We start from the raw sequence: 27,368 nt of genomic DNA, 5'->3' as shown, positions 1-27,368 counted from the left end.
GGGATTATTGTACCCCCCCCCCCCCCCCCCCAAGAAATGATCTGACAAACTTTGAAAATACAATGCATCCACAACATATTGACAGTGATTTACTTTTTCCACATTTTGAAAAATAACACCCTTATTCCAAAATGGATTAAATTAATCAAGTCAAATTCTGCGCACAACTTCACAACACTTACTGTTAGAGCAGTTTCTTACTTTTTAGAATATGTAATTAATTCACAAAAATCAAAAAGAAAAAAGTTTTTCATGTTGATTATTGGGTATTTATATATACACTTTTGGGCGGCACGGTGGTCGACTGGTTAGCACGTCCGCCTCACAGTTCAGAGGTCGTGGGTTCGATCCTGGCTCCGGCCTCCCTGTGTGGAGTTTGCATGTTCTCCCCGTGCCTGCGTGGGTTTCCTCCGGGTACTCCGGTTTCCTCCCACATTCCAAAAACATGCATGGTAAGTCGATTGGACTGTCTAAATTGCCCCTAGGTGTGATTGTGAGTGCGGATGTTTGTCTCTGTGTGCCCTGCGATTGGCTGGCAACCAATTCAGGGTGTCCCCTGCCTACTGCCCAAAGACAGCTGGGATAGGCTCCAGCACGCCCGCGACCCTTGTGAGGATAAGCGGTATGGATAATGAATGAATGAATATACACTTTTTTGAGTGGGGGGGGGGGGGGGGGGGGGGGTATCGGGTTCGTTCAGTTAAGTAACTTTTTAACCAGTTCCCAGCTATTCCTCTGATCCCATATTTCTCAAGTTTATGGAGTAAATTTGAATGATCTATGGTATCAAATGCATTTTTTGAGGTCGATAAATATTGCAATCGCATGTTTCATTCAAGTGTTCTGGGATCATTGTGATATGTTTACGGTTGGAACGGTTAATATACGGAGTGTCAATAAATGCAATCTGCATACCAAAAAAAACAACAACTCAAAAAAGCCCTTTTAGGTCATATGGAATGTTGTTTCTAGAATTCTGAGAAAAAATGAACAAATCAAATTTTTAGACTAAGGCTAAATTTTGGAAAAGTGCAGTGAATATTTTACAGATGCATAGCACAGAGACAAACATGCAGTTGTGGTCCAGGTTTTTACATTATTGTGCGGTTGAGAGTAGCCATCGCACAGAGCCAAAACAGCAGCCCGACTGAGGGTCCCGTTGACGTGGCGCTGCTCGCGACACGTACGGCGTAGCGCGCGAGCACGCGTTTGAAGCCCCTCTCCTCTAACACGCATGTGTACGTCCCCGCCCGTTTGCTATCAATCGAGAGGAGACATCCGTGCGGGCTCCAGGCGCAGGGCATGGCTCCCCCTCCACCGAGATGCCAGCTGTATTGGGCATGGTGGGACTCCACAGGGCAATGCAAGAAGTACTGGGAGCCATGAGGAAGTAATACCACCACTTCGGGCATGCTTGAGTGATTGATCCCTGAAAAACATTATCGTGCATTTAATACAAAATACGTGGAGGCAACACATGGCACAAAAAGTCTGAATTCCTCCTTCTAAAACTACCCTATGTGATAAGTGTAGCTTTGTGGCAACCAGCCAGGACACCACTCATTAGCACTGGTGCTAATTGTCCAGAAATGTGTCATATAAATACAGTTTAATAATCACCCCACATGTTTATGAGCGCACAACAAAAGTATGCTAATGTGTATGCTATGTTAATATTTAACCCCTAAATTCAGAAGAAGTCATTTGTTTACGTTCTGATTCAGAAAATTTATCCTGACGAGGTGATTATGTGTTCTCACAACATGCTAAGGCTAACTTTTGTTAGCAATTAGTACATGAATTATACACTGATTTATTAGCATTTGACTAATACACTATGTTCTGATAAAATGACATTAGCTTGATTTATGTAGTCTCTGACCATGTCTTTACCACTAAAGAAATGCCCTTTATTGGTATTTGTTAGCATTTAGCACATTATATTCCTTAGCTTGACTTATTTAGCTTCACAAAGGTATTGTAACACTAAGCATTGTTAGCATTTAGCCATACAATAATTGTGACTTGTTTAGCTTGCGACTATATTTTGTCGCTTCAAAAATGTATGCTAATGCTAAGTTTTGTTCGCATTTAATCACACACTCACTGGCTTGCCTCCTTAAGTTTGTTCTAGTTACTTATTCGTGTATTTATCATTCAACAAATGTGCAAGTGTTTTGGTTCCCATAATATGGATAGTGACGGAAAAGTGTCTTCTGTTGTTTATATCAACATGCTGACTGTTGTTTTGGATAAAATCTTCCTACAAAAAAAAAAAACCATGCACACTCGCGCGCACACGTACACACAGCCGGACCCCCAATCATGCAGGTCACATGACAGCAGAAGCTGATAAGGAAGTAGCTGTTTCGTGTTGATGTGTCAGTTTCATGGGCGTATTTGTTACCAAGGTTAGCCATTTTGTACTTGCTAAGAAGCTACAAATGGGGAAAATGCATGTATTTATTTCTTTAATTTTTTTGCTATTTTATCCAAATAATATGAAAATATCAATATTTTATTGATGATGAGTGGAACTGTTTTCCAAACCAAACATGATGCAAATATTTTTATTATTGTTACCGGTCATTTGCATTTGACACACAGAGGATGCGTGTAGACTTTATACGGTGTTGTGGGCTGTCAAAAACTTTTATTCTCATTGAAACACTGTGCACTAGTACTGACTTTTGAGAAGGAGGTGTTATTGTACAAACCTTTGCTGGTGTGAAGATGAAGTGATGACGAGCACAAGGTGTAATTTCCGGAATTCACATTCTGAGTCACGACACCACTGTCAAAGAAAATGCACACCTGTTACCGGCACTTAAGATGTCAGAATTCAAGATGTTTGTACATAAGATGTCACAACTTTAAACTTCCGATTTTACAACTATGCTGTATATGTAAAGCACTTCAGACGAAAGCACTTGAGATTTTAGAATGTCAAAAGTAACGACTTACGTTAGAACATTGGCTGTGAAAACATCATCAGACTTTACGACGTGGTGGATTTAATTTTAAACTTGTATGACATTTAATGACGCTGTATTTAATGACGTTACTGTGTTCAGAAAAAATATATTTAGTTTATTTTATGGTGGCAAAAGATTGTTTCTATCTACCAATCGTTTTTGTAACAAAAATGTCAGTCTTCCGAGAAACTAGCTGCTAACTCCTGTTAAAGAGAGAACTACAGATACACATCTCAACCGCAGCTATTCTAGTTATGACTGAGTATTTCTTGTAGAAGTGCGAAAAGTGTCTCAGCAAAAGTGTCACTGGGGTCACACTTTGGTGGGCGTCTGCATCTATGCACGCCGGATGCGCCACAAGTATGTCGTACCCGCTAGAGGCGGCCGCAGTGCAGCTGGTGCCGTCCCAGCCGCAGTAAGGGTCTCGTGCCAACACGCACTCTTCACACGTGCCTCCATAGTTGTCACAGTCGGCCACGTCCATCTGGATAAGCTGACTGTTAGAGCTGAGGTAGAGTTTTGTCTGTGAAATGCCAAATGTTAGGTTAAATGCATTTTCCCTGTGGGCATGTGACATTTCATCCACTCACGGAGGAATGACGGTGGAAAATGCTGTCGATATGAGCCCTGCGGGTAAAAGGTTTGTATTCTGCGACGATGAAGGCTGTGCGCTTGTTGACCAACACCTTGTCCACTCCTCCGCAATCTGCGGATAAAAACAGCAAGTCAGAGGGGGAGTAAAATACCACCAGAAAGTCACAATTTAAGAATGTCAAAATACTGTGCTACGAATATACTTAGACCACATAAAAAGGTCCACATAAAAGTGGGGAAATTTAAAAACATTGTTTTTTTTTTCCCTGTGACTTTGGGTCAAAACAGATGTCTTTCTTCCGGCATCTGATGGGCTAGAATGGATACGTCGCAGTATTCCAGAAGTCCTCGCATCCTTCAATCACTATGATTGGCTATGTTTACATGGACAATATTTCTTTAATCCCATCAGAATTGGGATTAAAATTATGATCGGCTGCACTGTTATCGGGGACACTAAAAATATTCATCCGATTACGATTTATGTGTTCGTGCATAACACTTTTGGTCGGAACAAATTATTTTGAAATGCGTAGATTGACCAAATATACCGAAAGTAGTAGCAGAAGACAAAACATCGCTCGGCCCATTTCTACTTTAAACATCAGCGTTATTTTACGTATTTTTCCCGTTTGCGCTGCTACGTGGAGTTAACACTTCCTAATTGAGCGCCAAATGTTCCAGTTCAGTCTTGCACCCGCCATGGCCTTCGCTTGCTCTGTTTCTACTAGCAGAAACGCGTATACTGACGTCACAGACGTGCGCGGTAAAGACGGTTTGTTCCGAAGTTTCGGAATAAGTATTTTTATGCGCGCCTATCAGATTAACCATCGACATAAACTGCCTCTCTCGCTCTGAAAAAAATATTTATCGGATTGGGCTTGATCGGGTCAGAATATTTCAGGTGAGGTGTGTAGATGAAGCATTTTTATTCCGATCAGACTTTTAATCCAAATAAATGTGTCTATGTAAACATAGCCACTGTTATACACTATTCTGTACAGTAGACTATTTTCCAGGAAGAAAGTTTCTTCAGGCTTCTGAATAGCTAAAATAGGCTTAGAGAAGTAACTTCAACAGCGCACAATTCCTCATTTTCTCCAATCATTATCAGCCTTCTGAGTGATTTTTGTGGAAATGACTTTCTTCAGGCTTCTGACTGGCTAAAATGGATGTACACTATAGTGGTACTCCTCCCATCGGTGGTATAGAACTTTTCATCTGTAAATGGCATTCAGCAGGCTGGTGACAAGATAAAATAGACAAACAGAAGTACAGTAATTTAATTATCTGTCCACAACTGCTCATTTCCTCTGATTACTATCAATGTTCAAAGGCCTTTTCTGGAAATGGCTTTCGTCAGAAAGTCACTGATTGCGTAACAGTTAATTTGCCTAACTTCCGTGCAGGCAGCATGGGTTCAGTTCCTACTCGGTGATGGTGTGAATGCTGATGTGAAAGATGGCAACCAGCCTGCCTTTTTTCTTGTGAGGCTGTTCGATACATTTTGCTTCACTGGGTTCTGTGTGAAAGGAAAGTTGGACAAACGGTCTTCTGTCATAGCTCTGGCGCTACAATTTTGCAGGTTCTCTAGGTGAAAAGGACTTTGTTTATTGCTACATTACACAAAATGAAACAAGCATTTGGCTACGCTAAACCGGAAAATTGAGGTTGTACTGCACAACCGCCACGTGACTCAACATATCAAACTATTGACATGGTGATGACGTGATCAACATTACAATGAAAACTCCATCCGACATGAATGTTTTGCACTGGCGCTTTGCCTTTTACCAACCAAACCAGATAATTTTGACGTTTCTTTAGTATTGATTCATGTCTATGTGGTAATCTTGCAGTGGGTGAGTGCTACAATGGGTGCAGTGTGTGCTGTTGTTTTTTTTGTTTTTTTTGCAGGAAGCTTGAGTCAGCAGATCCCGATCCAACATCCCACATGCCTAGACCAGTTTGCCCTGTTTGGACAACAGCAAGGCACATTGTTGCATATCACAATGCGTCTTTGAGGGCGTAGTCACCACAAGGATATTTGAGGCATGACAAAGATTTGTCAATTTTACAAAACGTTATTCCCAACAGCTACTGCTGTAACAAAGCACTTTACAAAATAGCAATAATACAACCAGTCAAAGCAATAAATTAACACAATATTCTATACACAATAGACACCGGAAAACAGCACATGTTAGGGCTTCTCGATCAAGCGATTTTGAACCGTAACCGAATTTTCTGGATAAAACGATGTTAAAAACGTTCAAATCGATTTTGTTACTTTTGGTGTATCGAAGCCACCGTAGTTTCGTCTGCATTTCCGCTTCCTCCCACGAACGCGCAGTCCGAAACAACGACAACATCCATGGCTATACTGACGATTCTGCTGTTTGCTCAGGCAGGTGAGCGTTTAGTTAATAAACTATAATAAAAGTTAATAATTCTCTCATGTTGATGATTTCGTTTCAGAATGGCACTTTCTTCTTTCATTATTGGTTTGATTAAGAACAGATCTGAAATCTGTAGTAAAATGCTGTTAAATCCAATGGATTGTTCTGTGTGTATTAAGTTAAATCGACTGTCATTTTGAGTTCAAAGAAAGAAAAAATGCGTTGAAATAAAAGACATTCAAAGTACTTCATTTTTCATTATTATTTGTTTTTCAAAGAAATCGTAATCGTAAAATCGGGTTTGAGAGAAAATAATCGGGATTTTCTCATTAGGCAAAATCGAACAGCCCTAGCACGCGTCGAATCAAAGAATAGAAATGTCCGCTTGACAGTGGATTACTTTGTAGTCATTCTGTGTATTTCTACTGTGCGAGGAAGCGCTTAACATGAACAACATGTGAGAGTAACGATCATAATAAACCAATCATTAATATAAATAGTACATTGTGTGCCCATAGGTGACTTAATATGGACTATTTATTTATTTATCGCACACTGTGGCGGTGATCCTTACTAACTGGCAAGAGGAGCAATTATAATAATTATAGGACACAGATTGTCCATGAATGTGTGTGTGTGTGTGGTTTTTTTAATTTGTAGATTATTTATAGGCACTTTTTTGTGCAAATTAGCAGGTATTACGAATAATAGGCGAGAGTAGCAATGAGTGTGTGCTTGTGCATTTGCATGGCAGACTTTTTTGTTCCGTGTGACCAGCTTCCAGCAAGTAACATTTGACCTTATTTTAATAGAGATGGCAGTGAAATTGACACGTACGTGACATGTATTTTTTTTTTCGGTAGCGTGATACTCACTGCGAGACAAAAGCAGAAGCGTGTGTTCCTCTGCGAGGACGGTGTCGGCGTGGATGTGAGTGTACACGTGGTGGCTGATGAGAAGTGGGCCTGATTTGTTCACAGGCTTCACCCACTGGTCCATCTCAGAGTTGATCTGGATCATTCTCAGGACGTCCAGAGGGAGACGTGTGCTGTCTACAACGCACTGAGGAAGATAATAATTTTGGTCGGTTGGATCCTCAAACGTCACGATGAAAGATCGGCTGTATTATTTTCATGTTGTCATACCTCCCTGGACCGGCCTCTTTGGTGGTCTGAGCCTTTAAACGGCGAGTTGGTGAAGACGCCCTGGATGTCCTGCACGGAGTAAACGCATACAGCGCTCATGTTCCTGCAACCAGAGGGGGGACACACTCTCTTTGAATCCTGTGTTGCCCGGCAACAGCTGCTGCCGTGCAGAGACGGTCAATGTTTACACCAGAGGGGAACACTCATTCTTTTGTGAGCAAACGGCAAGCGGGTGAACAACAAGTCAACATTGACACAGAGCACACACTTCATTTAAACGCAGGCAAGGCCAGATGCATCTATTTAATAAAGTGCTGTATGTCAGTCATACTGTTCACAAGTCTTTAATACATTTGCTGTCTTCGACCAACCTAACATGACACTTTCATAACACTGAAGACAATTCAAAATGTCTCAAAAGTGTTGGTTTGTTTGTTTTTTTTCCATTTCAGAGACACTTTAGCGTCGTCAGTTATTCTTCCATATGTGCTTTATTAAACACTGAAGATAATCTTCACCTGCCATAATCCATCCATCCATTTTCTCTACAGTACTACTTATCCTCATTAGGGTTGCGGCTGTGCTTGTGGCCATCTGATTTTGGGCCAGAGCTGTTTGAATAAAGATTTAATACAATCGGCAGGGAACTGAATGCATGCCTTTTTAAAACCCCAAACAATTTTGAGTCTGCAATGGAACTAGGTACTGTATGTTTTCATAAACACCAACAACAATTCAAATCTTAAATGACCTTAAGTGCATGCGGTTTTGTTCAAAAGCAAATATAAGCCTGAGTCTATAATGAACCTGTTCAACCTGAATGTGCTTTGTTTTAAAACGCCAAAGACAATTTAGAGACTTCAGCAAGCCAAATTTCATGTTTTGTCAACAGCGAAGATAATTTTGTCCCCCCCCCCTCTCCTGCCTACAAAGCATCCAACCCAGTTTGAAGTGAGCCGGCAGTTTTAACCACTGCTTCACCGTGCTCCCATATTAATAACTGGTCCTAAAGTCTTGAACGGGCGTTTAGAGTCGTACCATTCATTCCTGAAGAGCACATAAACTCGGGTGTCCGTCCATTGCGCTGCATGCACGGTGGCAACGTCCACCATCTCAAAGAAGTGTTTTTTACTCTTTGCGTCACCGCAGAAGAGCCTGGCGCTCATCTGGGAGGTCCAGGTGAACTGCAGATTGTTCTTGGGTCCGCCTATGTCCGCCTGGGCAGAAGCACAATTACAATGTTATGCTGCTGGATCTGCGGCAAAGGCAAACATGACTGAACTGAAGTCGTTTCAAACGAGTGGCTGACCGTCCACCGGCAGTTTTGCTGAGATGAATTTGAATCGCCGGCGAACGGCATAGGAACGTCACAAATGTAAAGGCCGATCAAATATGCCTTGTCGTATCATGTGAGCTTTCGCATCCAAAATCTACGGTTCGGGGCATTAGCGAGAAACAGCTGGCTGCCGCCATTGCCAAACTATACCAATAATGAAATATCCACAGTTTCTCCTTTCATTTATTTCTGTCCCATTCCTTCCTTTCTTTGTATGATCATATTTTGGCTAGAGCAGACAGGGTGTTGACTGTGGTTCAATAAACAAAATAATAACAGTGCAGTATCAGTGCTGCCTCAGAACGCTTCCTGTTAGGAAAAGGGTGTTTCTCGCAGTTGTTTTGTTTTGTTTTGTTTTATTTAATATGTGGGCGGGGGTCAATTGCTTGTTATGCGGTTGGTTTGCGGACTGTCGTTTTTCCGCATTTGTCCAGTTCAGTCACGCTCGTGCCACTTGGCACGGCGTGCGTCGGAGCCAACACTCACCAAGCAAAACTGGGAGACATACGGAAGCCACGTGCTGCTCCACAGGTTCAAATCTTCATTTCTCTGCTTGTAGAAGGCGTACACTCTGTCCTGCAAAGGTTCGTCCCTGCGTCTGCTCATCGCCAAACCCACGTAATGCTGCTCTACAGGCACAAACACAGATAAACACACACACACACACACCTGAGCTCATTTAACAACACAAACATCACGTGGTTATTCAAAATAGCCCATCTCCATTGTCGGCCGTGCCTTGCCTGTGGTGCAAGCCGCAACTGTTTTCGGAGCGCGTACACATATCCTATTCACCTCCATTATAGAAGAGTTGGATCAATATTTGGATCCATTCATTCGTCAGTGTCAAAGGTCAGCTGAAACCTGTCCCAGCTGACCAGCCAATCACAGGACACATATAGCTGGCCAAAATGTACCTCCAAAATGGCCACTTTTCAGGAGACCCCAAAAATGGCAAGTTTGTTCAACCATTAGCATGGCATCGTGAAAGAGAGCTGGCCTTTTTCAACACTTTAGATTGCTCAATAATGTGTCAAAATAGCACTCACGCATTCGGACTGACCAATAGAAGCCTGGTGATTTTTTTTTTTTTTAAATATGAAATTCACCAAAATGTGACTTATGAGGTATATACTTTGGAAATAAACACCTATTCACAGTCACGTTCACACCTATCGACAATTTTGTCTTCAGTGAAGACTAACGTACATGTTTTTAGCCAGAGGAGCCAGAAAACCTACGCCAGCCAGGGGCGGAGCCATGGGTGGGTCTGAGTGTGCACAGGCCCACCCAGATCGACAGACTGCCCACCCAGTGAGATTCATGAAAAAAAAATATACTTTTAAATTTTTTGTAAATGATTATGAAATCATTTTTGAATTTGTGTTTCGTTTCGTTTTTTTTTTATTGTATTGAATATCAAGAATGGCATAGTTGTGTTTATCTCAGGAAGATCTGAACGTCATATTATTCAGTTTGTCATTTTATTTGAGTATACGATGTGTCGGGACAGGAGCATTGTGCTCAGTGAGGGAAATATTCAGGCCCACCCATTAGCCACGTTCTGGCTCCGCCCCTGAGTCGCCAGCACAGGGACAATACGCAAACTACGCACAGGACGCCCAGATATGAACCCCCAATTTCAGACATGCAAACCCATCGGCTATGTCAGTGACCTGTATCAAAAATTCTGTCTTTATCTAAGATAATATGCTCAAAGAGAGATGTTAAATCTAAACATGATTATATTCAAGAATGTTAGATACAGCCCCTTTGCATTGGTAACCCGCAAGAGTTTAATTGGGGCAGTTAGACTCTTATGACTGGAGTCACATGTGGCAATAGCAACTCTCTTGTGAGCAGTCCTGGGGACACACCCACCGGAGACGCTACACCTGAGATTTAAAACAACAAAAAACCTTTCTATTTCCAGGCGAAGCATTGCTGATTACCATGACTGGTGATCTACACAGAATCTCTTTATATTGGATATAACATTACCTTTATCGTGGTTAGCTGGTCCCATTCTGTTCTTCCCAAACTTGTGGACGCCCACGTACTCCTTGGAGCCGGAGTACGTTACGTACAGTGAGGAGCCTTCTGCAGATTCTGGAATACATATTTTTTTTTTTTTTTTTTTTTATAGGAATCAAGAATGGTGTTAAATGAAAGAAATTGGCCAGCACAATTGCCTAATAAAGAGGAACCTACACTGACTCTGAGAAGGCTTGGCCCTCTTCTGTACCATATTTGTTAGATGTGGGTTGTTTTTTTTTTTTCAAGCTAGTTTGACTCTTGTAACGACTTAGCAAGCGAAAGCAATGTATCGTTAAGTGTCATTCAAGACATTCCAGGGCAAAATGGAAACTGGAAGCCGCTATGAAGAGAGCATAGTTTCGAGATGCCTGTAAATATTTTCATTCATTCAGGTTATTTCATTCTCAGGGCCTTGACTTGATCATAACTGGCTGTCTTAACTGCCTTTTATTAGAAGACTTAAAGGAACAAGCAACTACGAATCTCTTCAGGGCATGACCATTCGCACAAACAAGATGTTCAGTGAAGATCTGACCTTGTGGAGCTGAATTATTAGGATTAGGTGTTTTATGGTGACTAATCAAACTTTACCTTTTTTTTGTGGGGGGGGGGACATAACTTGTTTTTTTTGAAGGTCTACTCATGTTAGTGAGTGAAAGAAGTAGAAGGGAAAACTAGCTTTGGGCTGAATCTTAATCTAAAGAAGAAGTCAACCCAAAGCTTGTAAAATATATATATAAGAATATGTCTTATGCAGCCTCACTAGTCTAAACTTGATATTCTGATTAATATTGTGATTGCGGAATACAAATTAAGCAACAAATTCCAACTGTTATGATCAATCTCAGGGAGCGTCGATTTTGTCATTTGACGTCGACCGAAAACGACATCACAGTTGCTCGGGGCTAAGGGAAAAAACCATAACGGCTCAGCTTCAGAAAATGGGTGAGTCATGATTGGCTGTTACCTGAGCCCTGAGCAACTGTGATGTCATTTTTATGAAAAATGGCCGCTCACTGACATGGCTTAAAACAGGTGTATTTGGCTTCTTAACTCATATTCCATAAACGCAAATTGTTATCAGAACTCCGGATTTAGACCAGTGGTGGCCCATACAACATATTACTGTAAAGAACATTTAGGAGTTGACTTTCTTTTTAAAAAAATTGAGCAACCCAATTTGTAGTAGTGCAAATCCAATAATGATGACATCTACCAAATTTAATGTTGCTAAGTAAAACTTCAGTATTTTTGGACTTGTGTTCTTGAGCCTTTTTTTTTTTTCCGTCTACTTAAATGCCGTTTTATTCGGCCAAAACTCACCAACGAGAGCAGAACGTTCAGCATCCTTCAAGATAAAATTCCTGATGCTCCCTCGCATGCTCCCCAGGTCATCAGATGGCGTGCAGGTGGGTGTGTCCTCAGATGGCTCCTACAAAGAAACAAAGCGCGTCAGTAAGAAGCCGCCATGCTTCTGCCAATCCCGCGTCTCACCGTGTCGCAACAAAGTGTTTTTACGCCGTCCGTCCCGCAAAGAAACGCCCGGCTGGTGTTCTCCCTCCGGTGGGCCAAGACCACGTCGTAGCTGCAACCCTAAACCACATTTTAGGAAGTGAGGACCGAGCAGCGACCAATCAGAGAGCTGCGTTTTTGTGCCTGTCTCACGTTTGGCGACGCTCGAGTGCCGCCGCATTCGGCCCACAGCAACTTTCTTGGCACGGGAGTCTGCAATGGAAAGATGACATACAGCTGCCTGACACTGCCGCGAAAAAACATCAGTTGTTTACGTGAGAAATTAGCCAATTGCACTTAAATAAGTCCAAAAATGATGATTTAAGTACTACGAATAAACTCTCTTTGTTCATCTATCTAAAGCAGCGACTTAAAGTGAGAGGCAGAAATATGAAATTATCCACTTGATGAACAAAGGTATATACTGTAATTAACAAAAAATGTCAGACTCATTTTATGATACTGATACTGCATGGCCAAGGTCAAATGAAAAATGTTTTTCAACTGATTGATTCAATCTTGAAGCGACGTTTGAGAGACAAAGCGACTCGATTTTGATCGATGACTTCGATGACCAGAAGTCATTTTGCCATATTTTGACACACTTTTGTCCATTCATGACTCATTTTCAAGTGATGCTGGTTACCTTTAGAGGATACAGAAAGCTGATAGAGAGCAGATGTCTTTTTCCGACAGCCATGAGCTTGCCGTGATCGCTTTCTGGGAGAAGAAGTGTGCGGATTTCCTCGGGTAACGTCACGCTCTTAAGTGCGATCTCTGCCAGGGGAAACATCAAAGGACCAGTTAAATCGCATGTAAATGAAATGAAGTCAAAGTCAAATTTGTAGCACGCGCGTTGACTCAAACCAGAAAGACCTGCATGCTGGTTAAATTGATTACATTTTCAATTTGTTTTTTGGTTTAACAGCAACTTGACGTGATAAGTGTAGAACAAAGGACAATGAACGGAAAAAGGGAACAACAACAACAACAACCAAAAAAGAGCTCACGGCGTGATGTAGAGAGATTTGCTTTGAAATTGTAATTTTCCAGAAATGTTTGCTCAAAGCTCATCTTAAAGATGCCCTTTTCAGTCACATTGCCACATGACTAAAACAATAGCACTAAAACTGATGTAAGAGTGAACTTAAAGCCAAACCCAAACATATTTTTGGGCCCATTAGTTGAAACACGGCATTCAGATTAATATTACGTTTGTGGAATATCAGTTAAGCAGCAAAATCCACCGTTTTTTAGCCATCTCACGGGCCCAAACGTGACAAAAGGGCCGCTCCCTGAGATGGCTAAAAACGAGTGGATTAACTCTTATTGCACGCAATATTTATCATAATGCCTTGTTTCAACTAGTGGGCTTGCATAAGAACAAATTCTTGGAAAAAATATGTTTGCATTGGCTTCCTCTTTAACACGACTTTGATTGTTTAACAATTAAACATGAACATACCATTATTAACCTTTGCGGCGGAGCAGTTCTAATCGAGTGGGCGGAGCTTACTTTGATTAGCTCTATGCAGAGTTGGTTAACAGTAAATAAATCAACTCTGTCAAATAACTCCATCACCGACTTTCACTTAAACCGTGTTAAAAAAATACACTTTGGGGATTGAAAATCAACTCTGAAATATTTAACACCAATATTTTAACACTCCAAATTTTGTTCCAATATAAAGTGCCCTTTATAAGCAATTCTGTTCGCTCATTCGCAAAAGTTTCTCCTCTCTCAATCACTCAGGTTCCTGTTTTGAGTGAAAGCAAAAACAGTTTGAAAGAAATAGAGAATAAAGCCAGAAACGGAGCTCCAGACACAATGTGGGATTTTTTGGGGGTTGTTTTGTGGCCAAATATAGTTATGACGCCAAATGCGCACTTGTGTCTTAATGCACACAAATTACTTGTGGGTTTATCATCAATTCCCATAAGCAACTAAGCAAATGGTGTTCACCTTTGCTGGAAAATTTAATGTCTTTTCTTATTCTGTTCTCAGCCTGAAATGGTAAATTGTTCAGAATGTCTCTCGCGGTGCGTTCCCAAGGATCCTGTATGCTGTCACAGCTATTGTTGCCACAAATGTATTTTGTGTCCACTTTATACCAAGTTCTAGGTCACAAATGAGTATTTTTTTATTTATTTTTTTTATCACAAATAAGTATTTTGTGCCCATGATGGATCAACATTGTGGCCAATATTTATTTGATTTTTTGAAGTACCCATCCATGTCCGTAAGCATCATCATCTTCTAAATTGTGTATAAAGTCAGCACCAGATGAAGAAGAAACACACACACACAAACACACGCTATACTGTATACTCTACAAAGTACGTAGTGCAAGTGTGTGTTAAAGTTTTAAGCACCTGCCTCTCCAAAGGACTCCGCTTCCTGTAACTAAAAGTGACAAAATGGGGTAAGGACTAACGAGTAACACAAAATGATGAAAAGTAGGCTAAATAAAGACACTGGCCATACAAAGTCGGGCGTATTGAGACGGTTTTTTGTTTGTTTTGTTTTGTTTTGCTTTTAATCGGCTTGGTTTCGCCGCAGAACTTGCTGCATGCTTAACGTTAAATAAATTGGTGATCGCCTACCTTCCTTTGTGAACGTCATCCTCGGTAAAAGCGTCGGATCCAGTGAATGGACACGAGAGAGGAGCCATAAAAGAAAGAAATAATACAAATGTGATCGAAAGTTGGTCATCCTTTCTACGTGACAGGCAGGCGCACGCGCGTGAGGAAAGTGGCGACCGGGTGCCTGCACTAGCCAGTGCCAACTGAAGAAGAATCCGATTGGCTCGCGCCGTGCGAGCGAGCTCCAATTAGGCAATCTACACCGGATTGAATCCCCCCCACCCCCCGACCCCCCATTTTTCCTACGTTTATAAACAGAGTCGTTTTCATACATCCATCTTCCATTCATCCATTATCCGAAACGCTTATCTGCTGGAGCCTATCCTATACAATTGTTACTAAGTAATCGTTGTATTAGTGATAAATAAATAAATAAATGACACAATAAAAACCCAATAACCAGTATGATAACATCATGAAAATACATACACATTTAATAACCAGTATGATAACATCATGAAAATAAAGTTGACATACACATTTAGCTACTTTTTTTTTTTTAACTAATCGACAAATAAACTGGCTCATCACATTCGTTTTAAATACAAATGGACCCTTGAGCATAGGCTCCAGCACGCCCCGCCACCCTTGTGAGGATAAGCGGGATGGATGGATGGATGGATAGACCCTTGAGCTTCTTTTGCCCACACATGCATTCTGAAGTACAGTACATACCTCGTCCCAACAGATGGCACTCTACGACCGTCTTATTCTTTTCTCTCTGGCCGATTTCATTGCATCTAATGAGATCCAATTTTTTTTTTTTTAAAAAGATGAGCCAGTACAAAGATAATAATGCAATATTTAACATAACATTAAACAAGCTTCTGCACTAATAAAAACACTCAATGGCAACGCCCCTTGTCTAAACAATTAGCATTTAATTCTCAAATAAGAACGGGGTGCGTCAATTAGCTGAATTATTGATCCCAGGAGGGACTTAAATTCTTTGCAGACATTCACAGCTCATTTCATTATGTACTGTACAATCACAGCAAGTAAATGGATGGGATACAAAAAAAGGCAATCAGGAAGTGTGGGTGCTGAGCAGTCAGTCAGGGCTGCAGTGCATCGGTGGAATAAATCCAAGCTCAGTCAGCCAGGGTGTGTGTGTAGGGGGGCATGATGATGATGATGATGATGATGGTAGTGGGCTCACTCTGACTCCACACACTGCAGAGCGGCGGACGCAATCATGTCGCACTATATCCTGCCAGGTAAGAGGCATTTTCTGCTTATTTTTTATAATTATTTTGTATCATTAAAAATAGCACTTTGTAGCTACAGGATTTCTCTTTTTATCATCGATCTTCAGACAAAATATTAACTAACCGTGGCCTCTCTGATGATAAGTATCGACTGCGTGCTGAATTCCTGAGACAAAATGTGTGACCGTATCAGATCATCGCAATGGGCATCAGATCAAAAGATGACTATGAGACAAAAGCTCAGAATTCCAGCGAATTCCATCTTTTATTATTTACATCTAGATATGTGAAACAACTCTGGACAGATCACATTTTGTCTGGAGCCACCCACTTGTCAAGTGAGCAAAAGTATTGGAACAGACATTATTAAAATGTCAATCCCATTTAATATTTGGTGGCATAAGCCTTACTTGACTGTAGCTGGCATAATCAACGTACAGCAAGTGAGGAGGGAAATATTATATTGTGGTTGGCAACTCTTTAAAAGAAACCACGGGAGCCATAAACCCTTTGGACATTTAAAAGTAAGCCCGTTTTTCTTTTCCTTTTTGGGCCCGTGTCCACCATTTTGGATGTGCCCATCGTATTATTAAATTGTATTCAGAAAATTGTTTTAGAATAACATAAAACAATCACAAAAAAATAGTTCAGTATTAATCCCATGAGTTGTGACTTGGAGCAAATGAGCAAGGCATCTTCACAAATCTCTTCACTTTGCCACATCCATTCAAGATTATTGACTGCGTGCAGCAGGGCTGCATAAACGCCAGCTACAAGATCATCAAAGTTTTAAAAATATGGAGCAAAGTAAGCCCCGTCTCTCGGATTTTAACGGCAGTCTGAAAGGGAATCATATCTCTTCAGGCCCTTTAATACAGATCTTCCACAAAATGGTGTCTCCATTGTTGTTTCCAAGATTGTGGTCGCTTGCTGATTGGAAATCTAAATGAAATCCTGTCATAATAATATCCTATGAGGACACTTGCGGTCTGACTGTCAGGAAATTTAACATGGCCTCTGTCTGGCTTTTGGACCGTGACGCTGTCGTTCGCCATTGTGAAGAATGAGGGACATTTCCTCATTGATCTCATTAAGATGACTGGAACTCATTTAGGCCTCTTCAATATTTCAGTCTGGTCCCTGACCTGGTTTGGTCCTCGCTGTCACCAGTCCGCAACATCCGCAAGCTTGCTTCAGTGTATGTGGTGAATGTTTGAGTTTTGTCAATAAAAACGGAAGAGAAAGGGAAAGCAATTCTCCAAAACTTAGTCACATGAAAACCAAATTTAGTAAACGTTGAGTTTGTCAAGAAAAATGCGACACAGATGTGAAATACTGTGGTCATGACTAAAAATTAATTCAGGGATTCGCAGAAAAGCAAAGTGTTCACCCATTTTTCAATTTTTACTTTTGCGATTTGAATTTTTTGGGTGTACAGATTTCTCAGAAACGGTGTTCATATGATTATGTCATGGATTTTGCAGGTAAACAAAATCTTCAAGTATATTTCAGTTGACGAAAATTGCAACATAGACGTGAGTCCAGTCTCAGAAACAGCTCTTAGACGACTAAATAATAGTTTAGTGAGTACAGGAAAGCAAAATGTATAACCCTTTTTCGGTTTGAAGAAAAAATCAACCCAAACATTTTTTGTTTCAAGAATATGTTTCCAGCAGGCCCGTTAGTTGAAACACAGCATTCTGATTAATATTGTGTTTGTGGAATATGAGTTAAGCAGCAAAATCCACTCGTTTTTAGCCATCTCTGGGGGCGGCCATTTTGTCACTTCTGTGGACTGAAAATAACATCACAACTACTCAGGGCTCAGGTAACGACCAATCACACTCAGCTTCAGAAAACAGGTCGGCCGTGATTGGTCGTTACCTGAGACCTGAGTAGTTTTGATGTCATTTTCAGTCGACAAGTGACAAAATGGCCGTCCCCAGAGATGGCTAAAAACGAGTGGATTAACTCATATTTCACAAACGCAAGACTTATCAGAATGCCTTGTTTCAAGTAGTGGGCTTGCATAGAACATATTCTTGAAAAAAATATGTTTGGGTTGACTTCCCCTTTAAACAGAAACTGTCTGAAAGTGTCAAAAAAAGTGCAACGCAGTTTGACAGTTCACTGAAATAGTGTTAAACAACAATAGATGAACAATTTCACCCGCAGTAAACATTTGAGTTTGTCAAGAAAAATGAAACACAGATGCGACGAGTTCTCAGAAAAAAAAACTATTGTTGCCTCCAGTTCACCTGCAGGTCCTGCTGGCCGTGCTCCTTGCCGTCTTCTGCTACTGCGTGGTGCTCGCCTTCATCCTCTACTGCAGGCCAAAGAAGAGCGTGCCCTCAGAGGACAAGGAGGCGGGCGTTTCGTGCCCTCATCCCAACGAGCGAGTGACCGTGACCGTGACGCCGGCGCTCTGCACGCGGCCCGTCCGGCAACAGTACGAAGAACTGGACGGCGACGTTCTGGACTTGACGTCCTCGAAAAGCAGCTCATCCCCATCCGAGGACGACCTCAGCGATCTCCCGTTCGATTCCAGGGGCTCGTCTCCACTACGCCGCCTCAGTTCGCCGCTCGTTCCTTTGTCGTCCCGTAAGGATCCGAGCCACAGCCGGGCCTCCTTGCCCTCGCTCACGAAGCTGGTTCCCAAATCTCGTTGGGTGAAGGGTCGACGCAGCACCGTGAGCGGGGAAAGTTTTAGCCACCAGGCTGCGCTCTCTCCATCGCAATACGGCTCCATCACGTCCTCCGTCACCGCCAAGCCGGCCCCATTGCTCCACTTCTCCCTGCTCTACTCCCCAAGTGGTACCCTGGTGGTCAACATCCTGGGGGTGTCCGGCAGGAGGCGCGGTAAAAGGGTTCTGGTGCGGGCTAGCCTGCCTCCACTGTGCCCAGTACCGTGCCAGGTGGCATCCCGACGCCGCAGTTTCAGCCCGGAGTTGCAAAGTCAGAGCGTGGCGCTTCAAGCGGGCTCCTTGGAGAGGCTGCGGGCATGCACGCTGAGATTAGAGGTCTCCGGCCGTGACTTCTCTGGCCTGCGTGAGGTGGCGCTGGGCGTGGTGGAGCTGTCCTGCCAGCACCTGGACTGGGAGCCAGACACAACGGCAACCTGCACGAGGCAGCTCAGCCCTCCCAAAAGTAAACTCAAGAAGGTGAGCTCAAGCAATTTTTTTTCATCTTTTTATAGTAAGTGTTTGAGTTTGTCAATATGAATTCAACACAAATGCGAAGAAGAAGTTTTCCTAAATAAGAGTTTATTAGGCTAAATATGTACAGCGATTCACAGAGAAGCAACATTTTTCCGAGTTTATACAGGAAACATTTGAGTTTTCCGAGTTTATACAGGAAACTTTTGAGTTTGTCAAGCGCGTGTAACAAAAATGTGAAGTAGTTTCCACAGTTATATGAATTCACTTAAAACCCAAATCTTTGTGCATGTTTTAGCTTGTATAGTAAGAGTTTGTCAAGACAAATGCAGTGCAGATGAAAAGCAGTTCTTATAAACAGTGCTGCATTTCTCAGAAAGAGTGCTTCCAAGATTAAAGTGGAATTTCGTGATTTACGGGAAACAAAAATACTCCCATTTAACGTGGAAGTCAACCCAAACATATATTTTTTCAAGAATATGTTCTATGCAGGCCCACTAAACTAAACACGGCATTCTGATTAATATTGCGTTTGTGGTATAAGAGTTAATACACCCGTTTTTAGACATCTCCGGGGGCGGCCATTTTGTCACTTCTGTCGACTGAAAATGACATCACAGTAGCGACCAATCATAGCTCAGCTTCAGAGAACAGGTGAGCAGTTATTGGTCGTTATCTGAGCCCTGAGTAGTTGTGATGTCATTTTGAGTCGACAGAAGTGACAAAATGGAGATGGCTAAAAAACGGTGGATTTTGCTGCTCATATTCCATATCAATCATATTGCCTTGTTTCAACTAGTGGGCCTGCATAGAACATATTCGTGAAAAAAATATGTTTGGGTTGACTTCCTTTTTAAGAAAATTAATGTTTGACCTTTTAAAAATGTACAACGCAAATGCAAAGCAATTCTCCAAAACCGGTTTTAGGTCTATGAATTCAATGATTCAAAATGTATAGTCAATTTTGGAGTAGCATATCAAAAACAAAATGCACCAAGGATGTGAAAGTCTTCTAAGAAACCAAATGGCTATCATGACTCAATACTAGTTCACAGGAATCGGGAAAGCAAAATCCAAAACACATTTGTAGAAATGTCGACTTGGTCAAGAAACATGCAACACAGACACCAAGCAGTTCTCAGAAAGAGCACTTATACGACACAATAATTCATTGAATCACAAGAAATCCAAATCTTCAACTTCATTCAGAAAGACATGTGCAGCAGATCACCACGGCTGACCCTGAAAATCGATGAAGATATTTGAAATCAATTGCTGCTTCCCTGGGCACAAAGTAAACTCGGTAGATCAACACGGTCAAAACGAGCAGCAAATTGAGACGGCGCCCATGCTGGAAGTCTGCCAGGGCGGACATGAATAACTCAGGAGATTGTGACAACCGTCCAGCCAAGTGTAATTTTGGTGAAAGCCCGTCCCGCCCGTGGCTTTGCCCTCCCGATCCGAATTGACTGATGCGTTTGGACGTGTGCATGAGTTGCAGCGGCAGTGATGTAAACGCCGGGCGCCCACACACGCCAATTTATGACCAAAGTTGATCTTTTCAACTCGGATGCGCTCTGTGCATTTGAAGCAGCGTGCGAGTGACGCAAAAGACATGTCATGACAGTCGTGATTTCTTCAGCGGAAATCCAAACACAATAAAACAATGCAACCCTTCCATCCATCCATGCAGGCAGAGTACATGCTTGATTGGTCACCAGCCAACTGCAGTGCACATTACAGGCTAACAACCATATGATGATTCATACCTGTGGACAATTTAAAGTCTTGAGTGAACCCAACATGCATGTTTTTAGAATGTGGAAGGAAGTCAGAGTAGTCGGAGAAAACCCACGGAAGCACAGAGTGAACCCGCTAACTTCACACAGCCGGCATTTGAACCTCCAAACTGCGAGGCTAATATGCTAACACCACCAATCGACCGCCCTTGCGAGCTTTTTTATTAATTTGTTGTTTTTGTTTTTTTTTTAACCTACAATTAATGAATCATATAGTTTTGATTTTTTTTCTTATAGATAGTTTTTATTTCGTTTTGACTTTCATTTTTTTCAATTCAGTTTGATTGAATTTGTTTTTAGGGCAGGTTTGTTATTTTTTCTTAGGTTTTTTTTTTCAAAAATGCTTCGTTTTACTTACATTTTTATTAGTTTTATTATTAGTTTTAGTTTTTTGTAATATAAGGTGTTGACGTTGTCGAGTAAAAGTTTAAAAAAAAAAAGGTCTCTCGGTAGTGCGTAATAACGGAAATAAACGGTAATTTAGGAAAGCATGATTCTCTAAAATGGGTGTTTGAGCTTCCTTCTTCTGTATGGACGTAGAGCAATGGTTAAATAAATACATTTAAATTTAACCACAAAAGCTCATGTATGATATTAATTGTTAGCTATGTTAGCAATAATTAGTTAGTTTTAGGAATATAAGTAATTTCAGAAGAAGCCTTGATAGATCCTTTTTGGGGCACGATGACCTCTGATGGGACAAGCCAAAAGTCTCTCAGAAATAAAGTGAATGGTATCCGTTCCAGGTGTGTGGTTGCGCCACAGATCATGAAGAAAAACATCTGCTGACTCAAAGACTCCTTACGGTGTGTTTGACCATAAAAATGGCGTCCCTGTCTTGCTGTTCCTCAGAGTGTGAGCTCTCAGGACACATGGTCGCACAGGAAGAGCTCGCTGTGTGCTCCGCCATCACTGGGCCAACTCTTTGTGCTGCTCCAACATCAGGCGACGTCCCGCCGCATCAAGGTGATGGTGCGTAAAGCCGAGCAGCTGGCCAAGCTAACGCGCATCCCCGGAGCCCCAGGTAATATCACAAATCAGAACACGGGCATGATATTTGATATTTGAGTCAACCCAAACATTTTTTTTTTCAAGAATATGTTTTGTGCAAGCCCCCTAGTTGAAACAGGGCATTCTGATAAATATTGCGTTAGTGGACTAAGTGTTAATTCACTCGTTTTTAGCCATCTACGGGGGCGGCCATTTTGTCTTCTGTGGACTGAAAATGACATCACAACTGCTGACAACGACCAATCACGGCTCAGATTCAGAAAACAGGCCAGTCGTGATTGGTCGTTCCCTGAGCCCCGAGTAGTTGTGATGTCATTTTCAGTCGACAGAAGACAAAATGGCCGCCCCCCTTGATGGCTTAAAACGAGTGCATTTTACTGCTTAATTTATATTCCACAAACGCAAAATCAATCAGAACGCCGCGTTTCAACTAGTGGGCCTGCATTGAACATATTCTTGAAAAAAAATATGTTTGGGTTGACTTCCACTTGACTCACTTTACTTACTTCACTTTAAAGTAGTGAAGTCAACCCAAACACATTTTTTTCAACAATATGTTCCCAGCAGGCCTACTAGTTGAAAAACGGTATTCTGATTACTATTGTGTTTATGGAATATAGCAAAATCCACCTATTTTTCGCCATCTCAGGGGGCAACCATTTTCAATAGTTAGTTTTAGTTACTTTTACAGACGTAAAATGTGGTTTCGGTTAGTTTTTGTCGTTTTGAAAAAGCATTTTTGCTTTCAATTTATTTCATTAACGCAAATGTTTTTTCAATTTTAGTTTGAGTTATTTCATCAGTTTTCGTTAGCTAAAATATCCTTGCTCCGATCATGATTGGAATCACTCAGGTTCCAATGAGATACAATACAAATCACTCCACTAAAGAAGCGATGTGATTCATTCCAATTACAATACGATAATCATCAGTTTCAATTATGATGGAAAACTATAGAGTTCCCTCCTTTTACGATAAGTTTGACTCCAGTTACGCTATAATTCACTTCAACTATGATACAATAGGATTCCTTCCATTTATAATATGCTTCACTCCAATTACAATACGGCTTGGATTCATTCCAATTTCCATATGAAATGTTTTTCCACTCCATTTACAATACAATTAACTCCAGTTCTGATATGATGCATGCTGACTGACAGCCGTCGGTGAACTTGTGACGAGCGGGGTATTACTGTACTAAAATTACAGACTCAGACGGAGCATCTAAACGCTAAAAAGTGATAACTGTATTCTTGTTGTATAACCGGATTAGGAAGCCATGTCGTTTCCCCTCACGTCTGCTTGGCATCTCATTTCCAGCCTCGCTTCACCGGCGCGTAAGAAGCGAGACAACAAAACCAGCGTTGACGTTTTCGGACAAATTCATTCCACTTTGTTGCCCCCGCAGAGATCCCCACGCTTCCAGGAATGTGTCACCACCATAAATGACACATTGCTTTTGAATTATTATGCAATCCAATTAGAACGCTTGAGTGGATTAAAAAAAGGAACCCGTATTTATTTTGGACCACTGACAATGCTGATGCCAAATACCGGTGCCATGTTTTGCTCCTCAGTCCACTACGTGGTCATCAACTTGCATCATGACGGCAAAGTGATCAGCACTAAGGAGACCAAAGCAGCCGGCGGTTCGAGTCCCGTTTGGAACGCTCCCTTCTTATTCGATTTGCCGCCCGGTGACGTCGCTCATCTGCCGTTGCTCTTCGAGTTCATCGTCATGCAGGTACCAGAAGAAAAAAAAACGAGCCCACTCCTGCGATTACCTCCGATTACAATATGATTCACTCAAATTAGGATGCAATACAATTTACTGTAAATGTAATGTCATTTACTCCAATTAGGATATAATTCACCGGGATTAGCATACAATACGATTCACTCCAATTACAATGCAGTATGACTCGCTCAGATTACGATGGGATCAATTCCAATTATGATATAATTCACTCCAAATAATTAATCAATTATGATTAGAGGAAATTCACTTCAATTGCAATGCATTTACTACATTTTGCTCCAATTACTACACAATGTGAGTCTTTCCAACTCTTGATGCAAAATGATCAAGTCCTGTTGCAGTTCACAACATTTAAGATGTAATTCACTCCAACTATTATCTCCAATTATGATGTAATTGACTACATTTATAATCCAAGTCACTCAAATTACGATGAAAAACTGTTCACCCAAATAGAATTCCATTCACTCGAATGATGATGCGATTCTCTCCCATTACCGTGTGATTTTATCCAAATCCAAGTACGAGATAAATGAACACACTCCAATCACCGTACGATTACCTCAAATAACATAATAGTGTACAACACACTTAAATTACCATGACATTCACAATTGTGATACAAAACAATTCACACCTATTACGATATGATAGGATCCGGCGTAATTACATGTCAATACGAATTTATGACGTAATGCGATGCGATTCACTCCAATTTACTGCTCCTGTCCACAGGGTCGTCTCTACACCAAGAGCAGTATTCTGGGCCGCGTGCTGATTGGTGGCCATGTTTCGGAGGCGGGGCGAGGACACTGGAAGGAAATGTGCAGCCGGGCCCCTGGGGAGACCGCTCGTTGGCACACCATCCATTCAGACATGAAGTCGGAGTGATTGATAGAGAAATGGATTGATTTGCTCTAGTTTTGTTGATTTCATTGTCAAGTGTCCGTCTACGAATGTCTATTCCAAATCATTCAAAAGCAAAAAGCAATAGGCCTGCACAAGCGTTACAACCTGAAGCATATACAGTAGCTTGCCTTGTTAGCTTAGCTCGCTAATGTAGGTTTTTTTTTTTGCATTGCACTGTTCCAAATACGGTATGTTTTTCATACACTTGTAACTATTGTCTTACATTGTGTATGACAACATTAGTGATGCTTTACTACAGGGATGATACTTTTTGTCAAGATGTAATCATGCCAATGTTCAGTTGCTACGATGCTAAAGGCTGGTCGCTAGTTAGCGATGTATCAGCACGAATACTAGCAGGTGCTTATGAGCTACTTTTAGCATCATTAGATTGGGGTGCGTACCAGTGTGATACTTTGTTGTACTTTTACACGAGCCAAGCCAACATTTGCAAGATGTGGCTAAAATAAATGTTCATTTATAACAGTGCAGAAAGATAAAAGTAGAAAAAAGAAATCAAATGTAAAAAAAAAATCAATTTGTAATTTTAAACTGGTATAAATGCAATTCAAATTTATTAACATTTTTGGAGAATGAAATAGCACTGGTCAACAACAAATTTGATGTGGAGATTCCTTTATGTGTCCATATTTGTACTTTTGACAATGATTTAATAAATGACTTTACGTTTTTTCTAGCACATCATGTATTTCAGGTGTTTTCATTTTTTTGTTGTTTTTAAGTTTGAACTATAAAAGCTTGCACAATAAAGATTTTCCATGTGTTGTCATTTTAGCTATGACATTTCAGAAAAAAATGCCACCTGTTGCTGAACCTAACCCTTAATTCAAACACTTGTTCACCAGTGTAATTGTACAGTAAAATTTACTTTCAACGTAATTTACCCAGAAACAAAAATCTAAATTGAGCTTTAACCCATTGAAAAGATACTATCATTATGAATTATATTTTTCCAAAACTTTTGAACACTTTAAATTTTAAAATGTGGTGTTTAAAACTACACTAGCGATATTTTGGTTTTGTTTATACATACAATTTGTTCTACGTGTGCTTTTGCTCTTGCTCTTGAGAAGAACCACTGAGAGACTGAAATAAACACATTTTGCCACAAATTAAGAAATTTGGGGCTTCATACAGTGTCTTTTTTTTTTTACTTACAATGTATCATTTTTGTCTCAATATCTGTCATTTTTGCGCTATACAAGCACATGATCTAATAATCTACAGCTAACCCCTTTCCACAGAACAGAAAATTAACACGTCCTCCTGTTAAAATGATCTTCTTCATCCCCATATTATTTCTGTCATTGTTTGCAGTTCACATTGTTGACTGTATTTAAAAATAGAGCGCAGCTGTGATGTAATCTCCATCCTGGGGCAGTAGGATGTCATAACACATCAGCCACCACGTGAAATGGTGACATTTCCGTGTGGTGTGTAATATGCCATGTTATTTAAATCCGGCGTAATGTGAAACACTTCATTAGTTGGTACATTCAAGTGTCCTCTGCTGCCATCGTACTGAAAGAGTGGAAGCTAAAATAGGAAATTTTGTGTGTTTTGTTTTTAACGGTGGTATGAGTAAACGTTAGGAAATGATGATATGACTGATCAAATAATCAGAACTTTTTTTTTTCTTAAAGCCGGACGATTAATTTGGATATTTTGAATGAGATGCAGGAAACCATTTGATGGTATAATATTTACAATTTGAATGAGTTGATTTTTGTGAAATTTGTAGCCGTAAACATGCCCTGACTCTGACTTCGTTTAGCTCATTTCCCAAATGTTTGCAAGACGTTGGTCCTCAAGGCTAAAAATAAACAAAATTTAAAAAAAAAGATTCTGCTTCTGATTGTTCAGCTACATTTTTCAGCCGCACTCCCTTGCTTTAGTCTAAATAAATTCCGAGGTCATATCTACAGTATATGTTCTGAACCGTGACCAGACTTCCTGTTTCTTGTTCTCACTGGCTCCAATTTTCGCTCTTAGAACATTTCCTGAATTTGTCACATGTACGAAATGATCAGTCAGTGATATCTGAGTCTGAGTCATAACCCACAAATAACTGCAACCTTTTCTTATTGATCACATCACGCTGGCTTGTCCATGTGTCACTTGTTGAAGCTAATCGGGTTGAAGCCTCGAGGCCTTGTGTATTTGTTTTTCCCCGCCTTCGTATCGAGAGGACTGGCAAAACAAAAAACTAGAAGCTAAGATGTGAGTTGACAGTTAACCAATATGAGCTTTCAAGCTTCAACCACTGCATAGTCATGCATCCATGGTTTAACCTTTAAATAATGCACATCTCTCAGGGTACATCAGTTTTTATTTATGTATAATTCATGGAAGCAATAGATTACAAGACAATAAATAACATGGATTGTATACCTTCATTTATTATGACTATTATACAGTATGGTTTCTTCCCAGTGTGTGTTCTTGTGTATATTCCTAAATTTCCCCTTAAAGAGAATCTTTGACCACAAATTGAGCAGACAAAAGGTTTCTCGTGTGTTCTTGTGTGTGTTGCAAAATTTGCCTATGAAGCAAAGCTTTTACCACAAACTGGGCAGGCAAAAGGTTTCTCTCCAGTGTGTTTTTGTATGGTCTTCCAAAAGTACCTTCACATAGAATCTTTTATCACAAACTGAGCATGTAAAATGTTTCTCCCCGGTATATGGTCTTTTGGATGTCGTTAAAGTGGAAGTCAACACGAACATATTTTTTTCAAGAATACAGTATGTTCTATGCAAGCCCACTAGTTGAAACAAGGCATTCTGATTAATATGAAATATGAGTTAGGCAGCAAAATCCACCCATTTTTAGCCATCTCAGGGGGCGGCCATTTTGTCACTTCTC

General features: G+C 40.9%; 2 protein-coding genes across 5 annotated transcripts; one reads left to right on the top strand and one right to left on the bottom strand.

Moving 5' to 3' along the window:
• Positions 1-71: 71 nt before the first annotated feature.
• LOC147149638 (semaphorin-7A) lies at positions 72-14,779 on the bottom strand. 4 transcript variants are annotated; one of them, XM_086026238.1, is made up of 15 exons: positions 14,603-14,779; positions 12,645-12,775; positions 12,152-12,211; positions 11,981-12,079; positions 11,810-11,918; positions 10,451-10,558; positions 8,936-9,114; positions 8,152-8,330; positions 7,114-7,216; positions 6,844-7,030; positions 3,566-3,681; positions 3,347-3,498; positions 2,718-2,794; positions 1,096-1,429; positions 72-427 (listed from the first exon to the last, which is right to left on the bottom strand). In XM_086026238.1, exons 1-15 carry the CDS (start codon positions 14,709-14,711, stop codon positions 271-273), a joined length of 2,100 nt encoding a protein of 699 aa, XP_085882364.1. In that variant the 5' UTR covers positions 14,712-14,779; the 3' UTR covers positions 72-270. The 4 variants fall into 4 exon arrangements, with proteins under 4 accessions (XP_085882364.1, XP_085882365.1, XP_085882366.1 ...); XM_086026239.1 differs by having other exon boundaries at positions 8,936-9,078; XM_086026240.1 differs by having other exon boundaries at positions 276-1,429.
• A 960-nt stretch (positions 14,780-15,739) lies between these two features.
• On the top strand, positions 15,740-25,373 carry LOC147149637 (uncharacterized). The gene is made up of 5 exons (XM_086026070.1): positions 15,740-15,858; positions 18,103-19,010; positions 21,656-21,827; positions 23,395-23,561; positions 24,312-25,373. The coding sequence occupies exons 1-5, from the start codon at positions 15,837-15,839 to the stop codon at positions 24,465-24,467; spliced, it is 1,425 nt and encodes a 474-aa protein (XP_085882196.1). The 5' UTR covers positions 15,740-15,836; the 3' UTR covers positions 24,468-25,373.
• The last annotated feature ends 1,995 nt before the right edge of the window (positions 25,374-27,368 follow it).

The sequence above is a fragment of the Filicampus tigris genome, chromosome 3 (genome assembly GCF_054856515.1).
Source record: "Filicampus tigris isolate MCC_2025a chromosome 3, RoL_Ftig_1.0, whole genome shotgun sequence".
NCBI lineage: Eukaryota > Metazoa > Chordata > Actinopteri > Syngnathiformes > Syngnathidae > Filicampus > Filicampus tigris.
Note: the sequence above shows the minus strand (reverse complement) of the source record. Positions and strands in the feature narration are given on the sequence as shown.

Excerpts from the sequence above, each read along its gene's own strand:
- LOC147149638 (XM_086026238.1), bottom strand. The coding sequence starts at position 14,711 with ATGACCAACTTTCGATCACATTTGTATTATTTCTTTCTTTTATGGCTC. Across the intron at positions 3,682-6,843 it reads GCTTCTGCTTTTGTCTCGCA|ATTGCGGAGGAGTGGACAAG; the intron begins GTGAGTATCACG and ends TTTTATCCGCAG. Across the intron at positions 3,499-3,565 it reads TTTTCCACCGTCATTCCTCC|ACAAAACTCTACCTCAGCTC; the intron begins GTGAGTGGATGA and ends GGCATTTCACAG.
- LOC147149637 (XM_086026070.1), top strand. The coding sequence starts at position 15,837 with ATGTCGCACTATATCCTGCCAG. Across the intron at positions 21,828-23,394 it reads GCGCATCCCCGGAGCCCCAG|TCCACTACGTGGTCATCAAC; the intron begins GTAATATCACAA and ends TTTGCTCCTCAG. Across the intron at positions 23,562-24,311 it reads TCGAGTTCATCGTCATGCAG|GGTCGTCTCTACACCAAGAG; the intron begins GTACCAGAAGAA and ends TCCTGTCCACAG.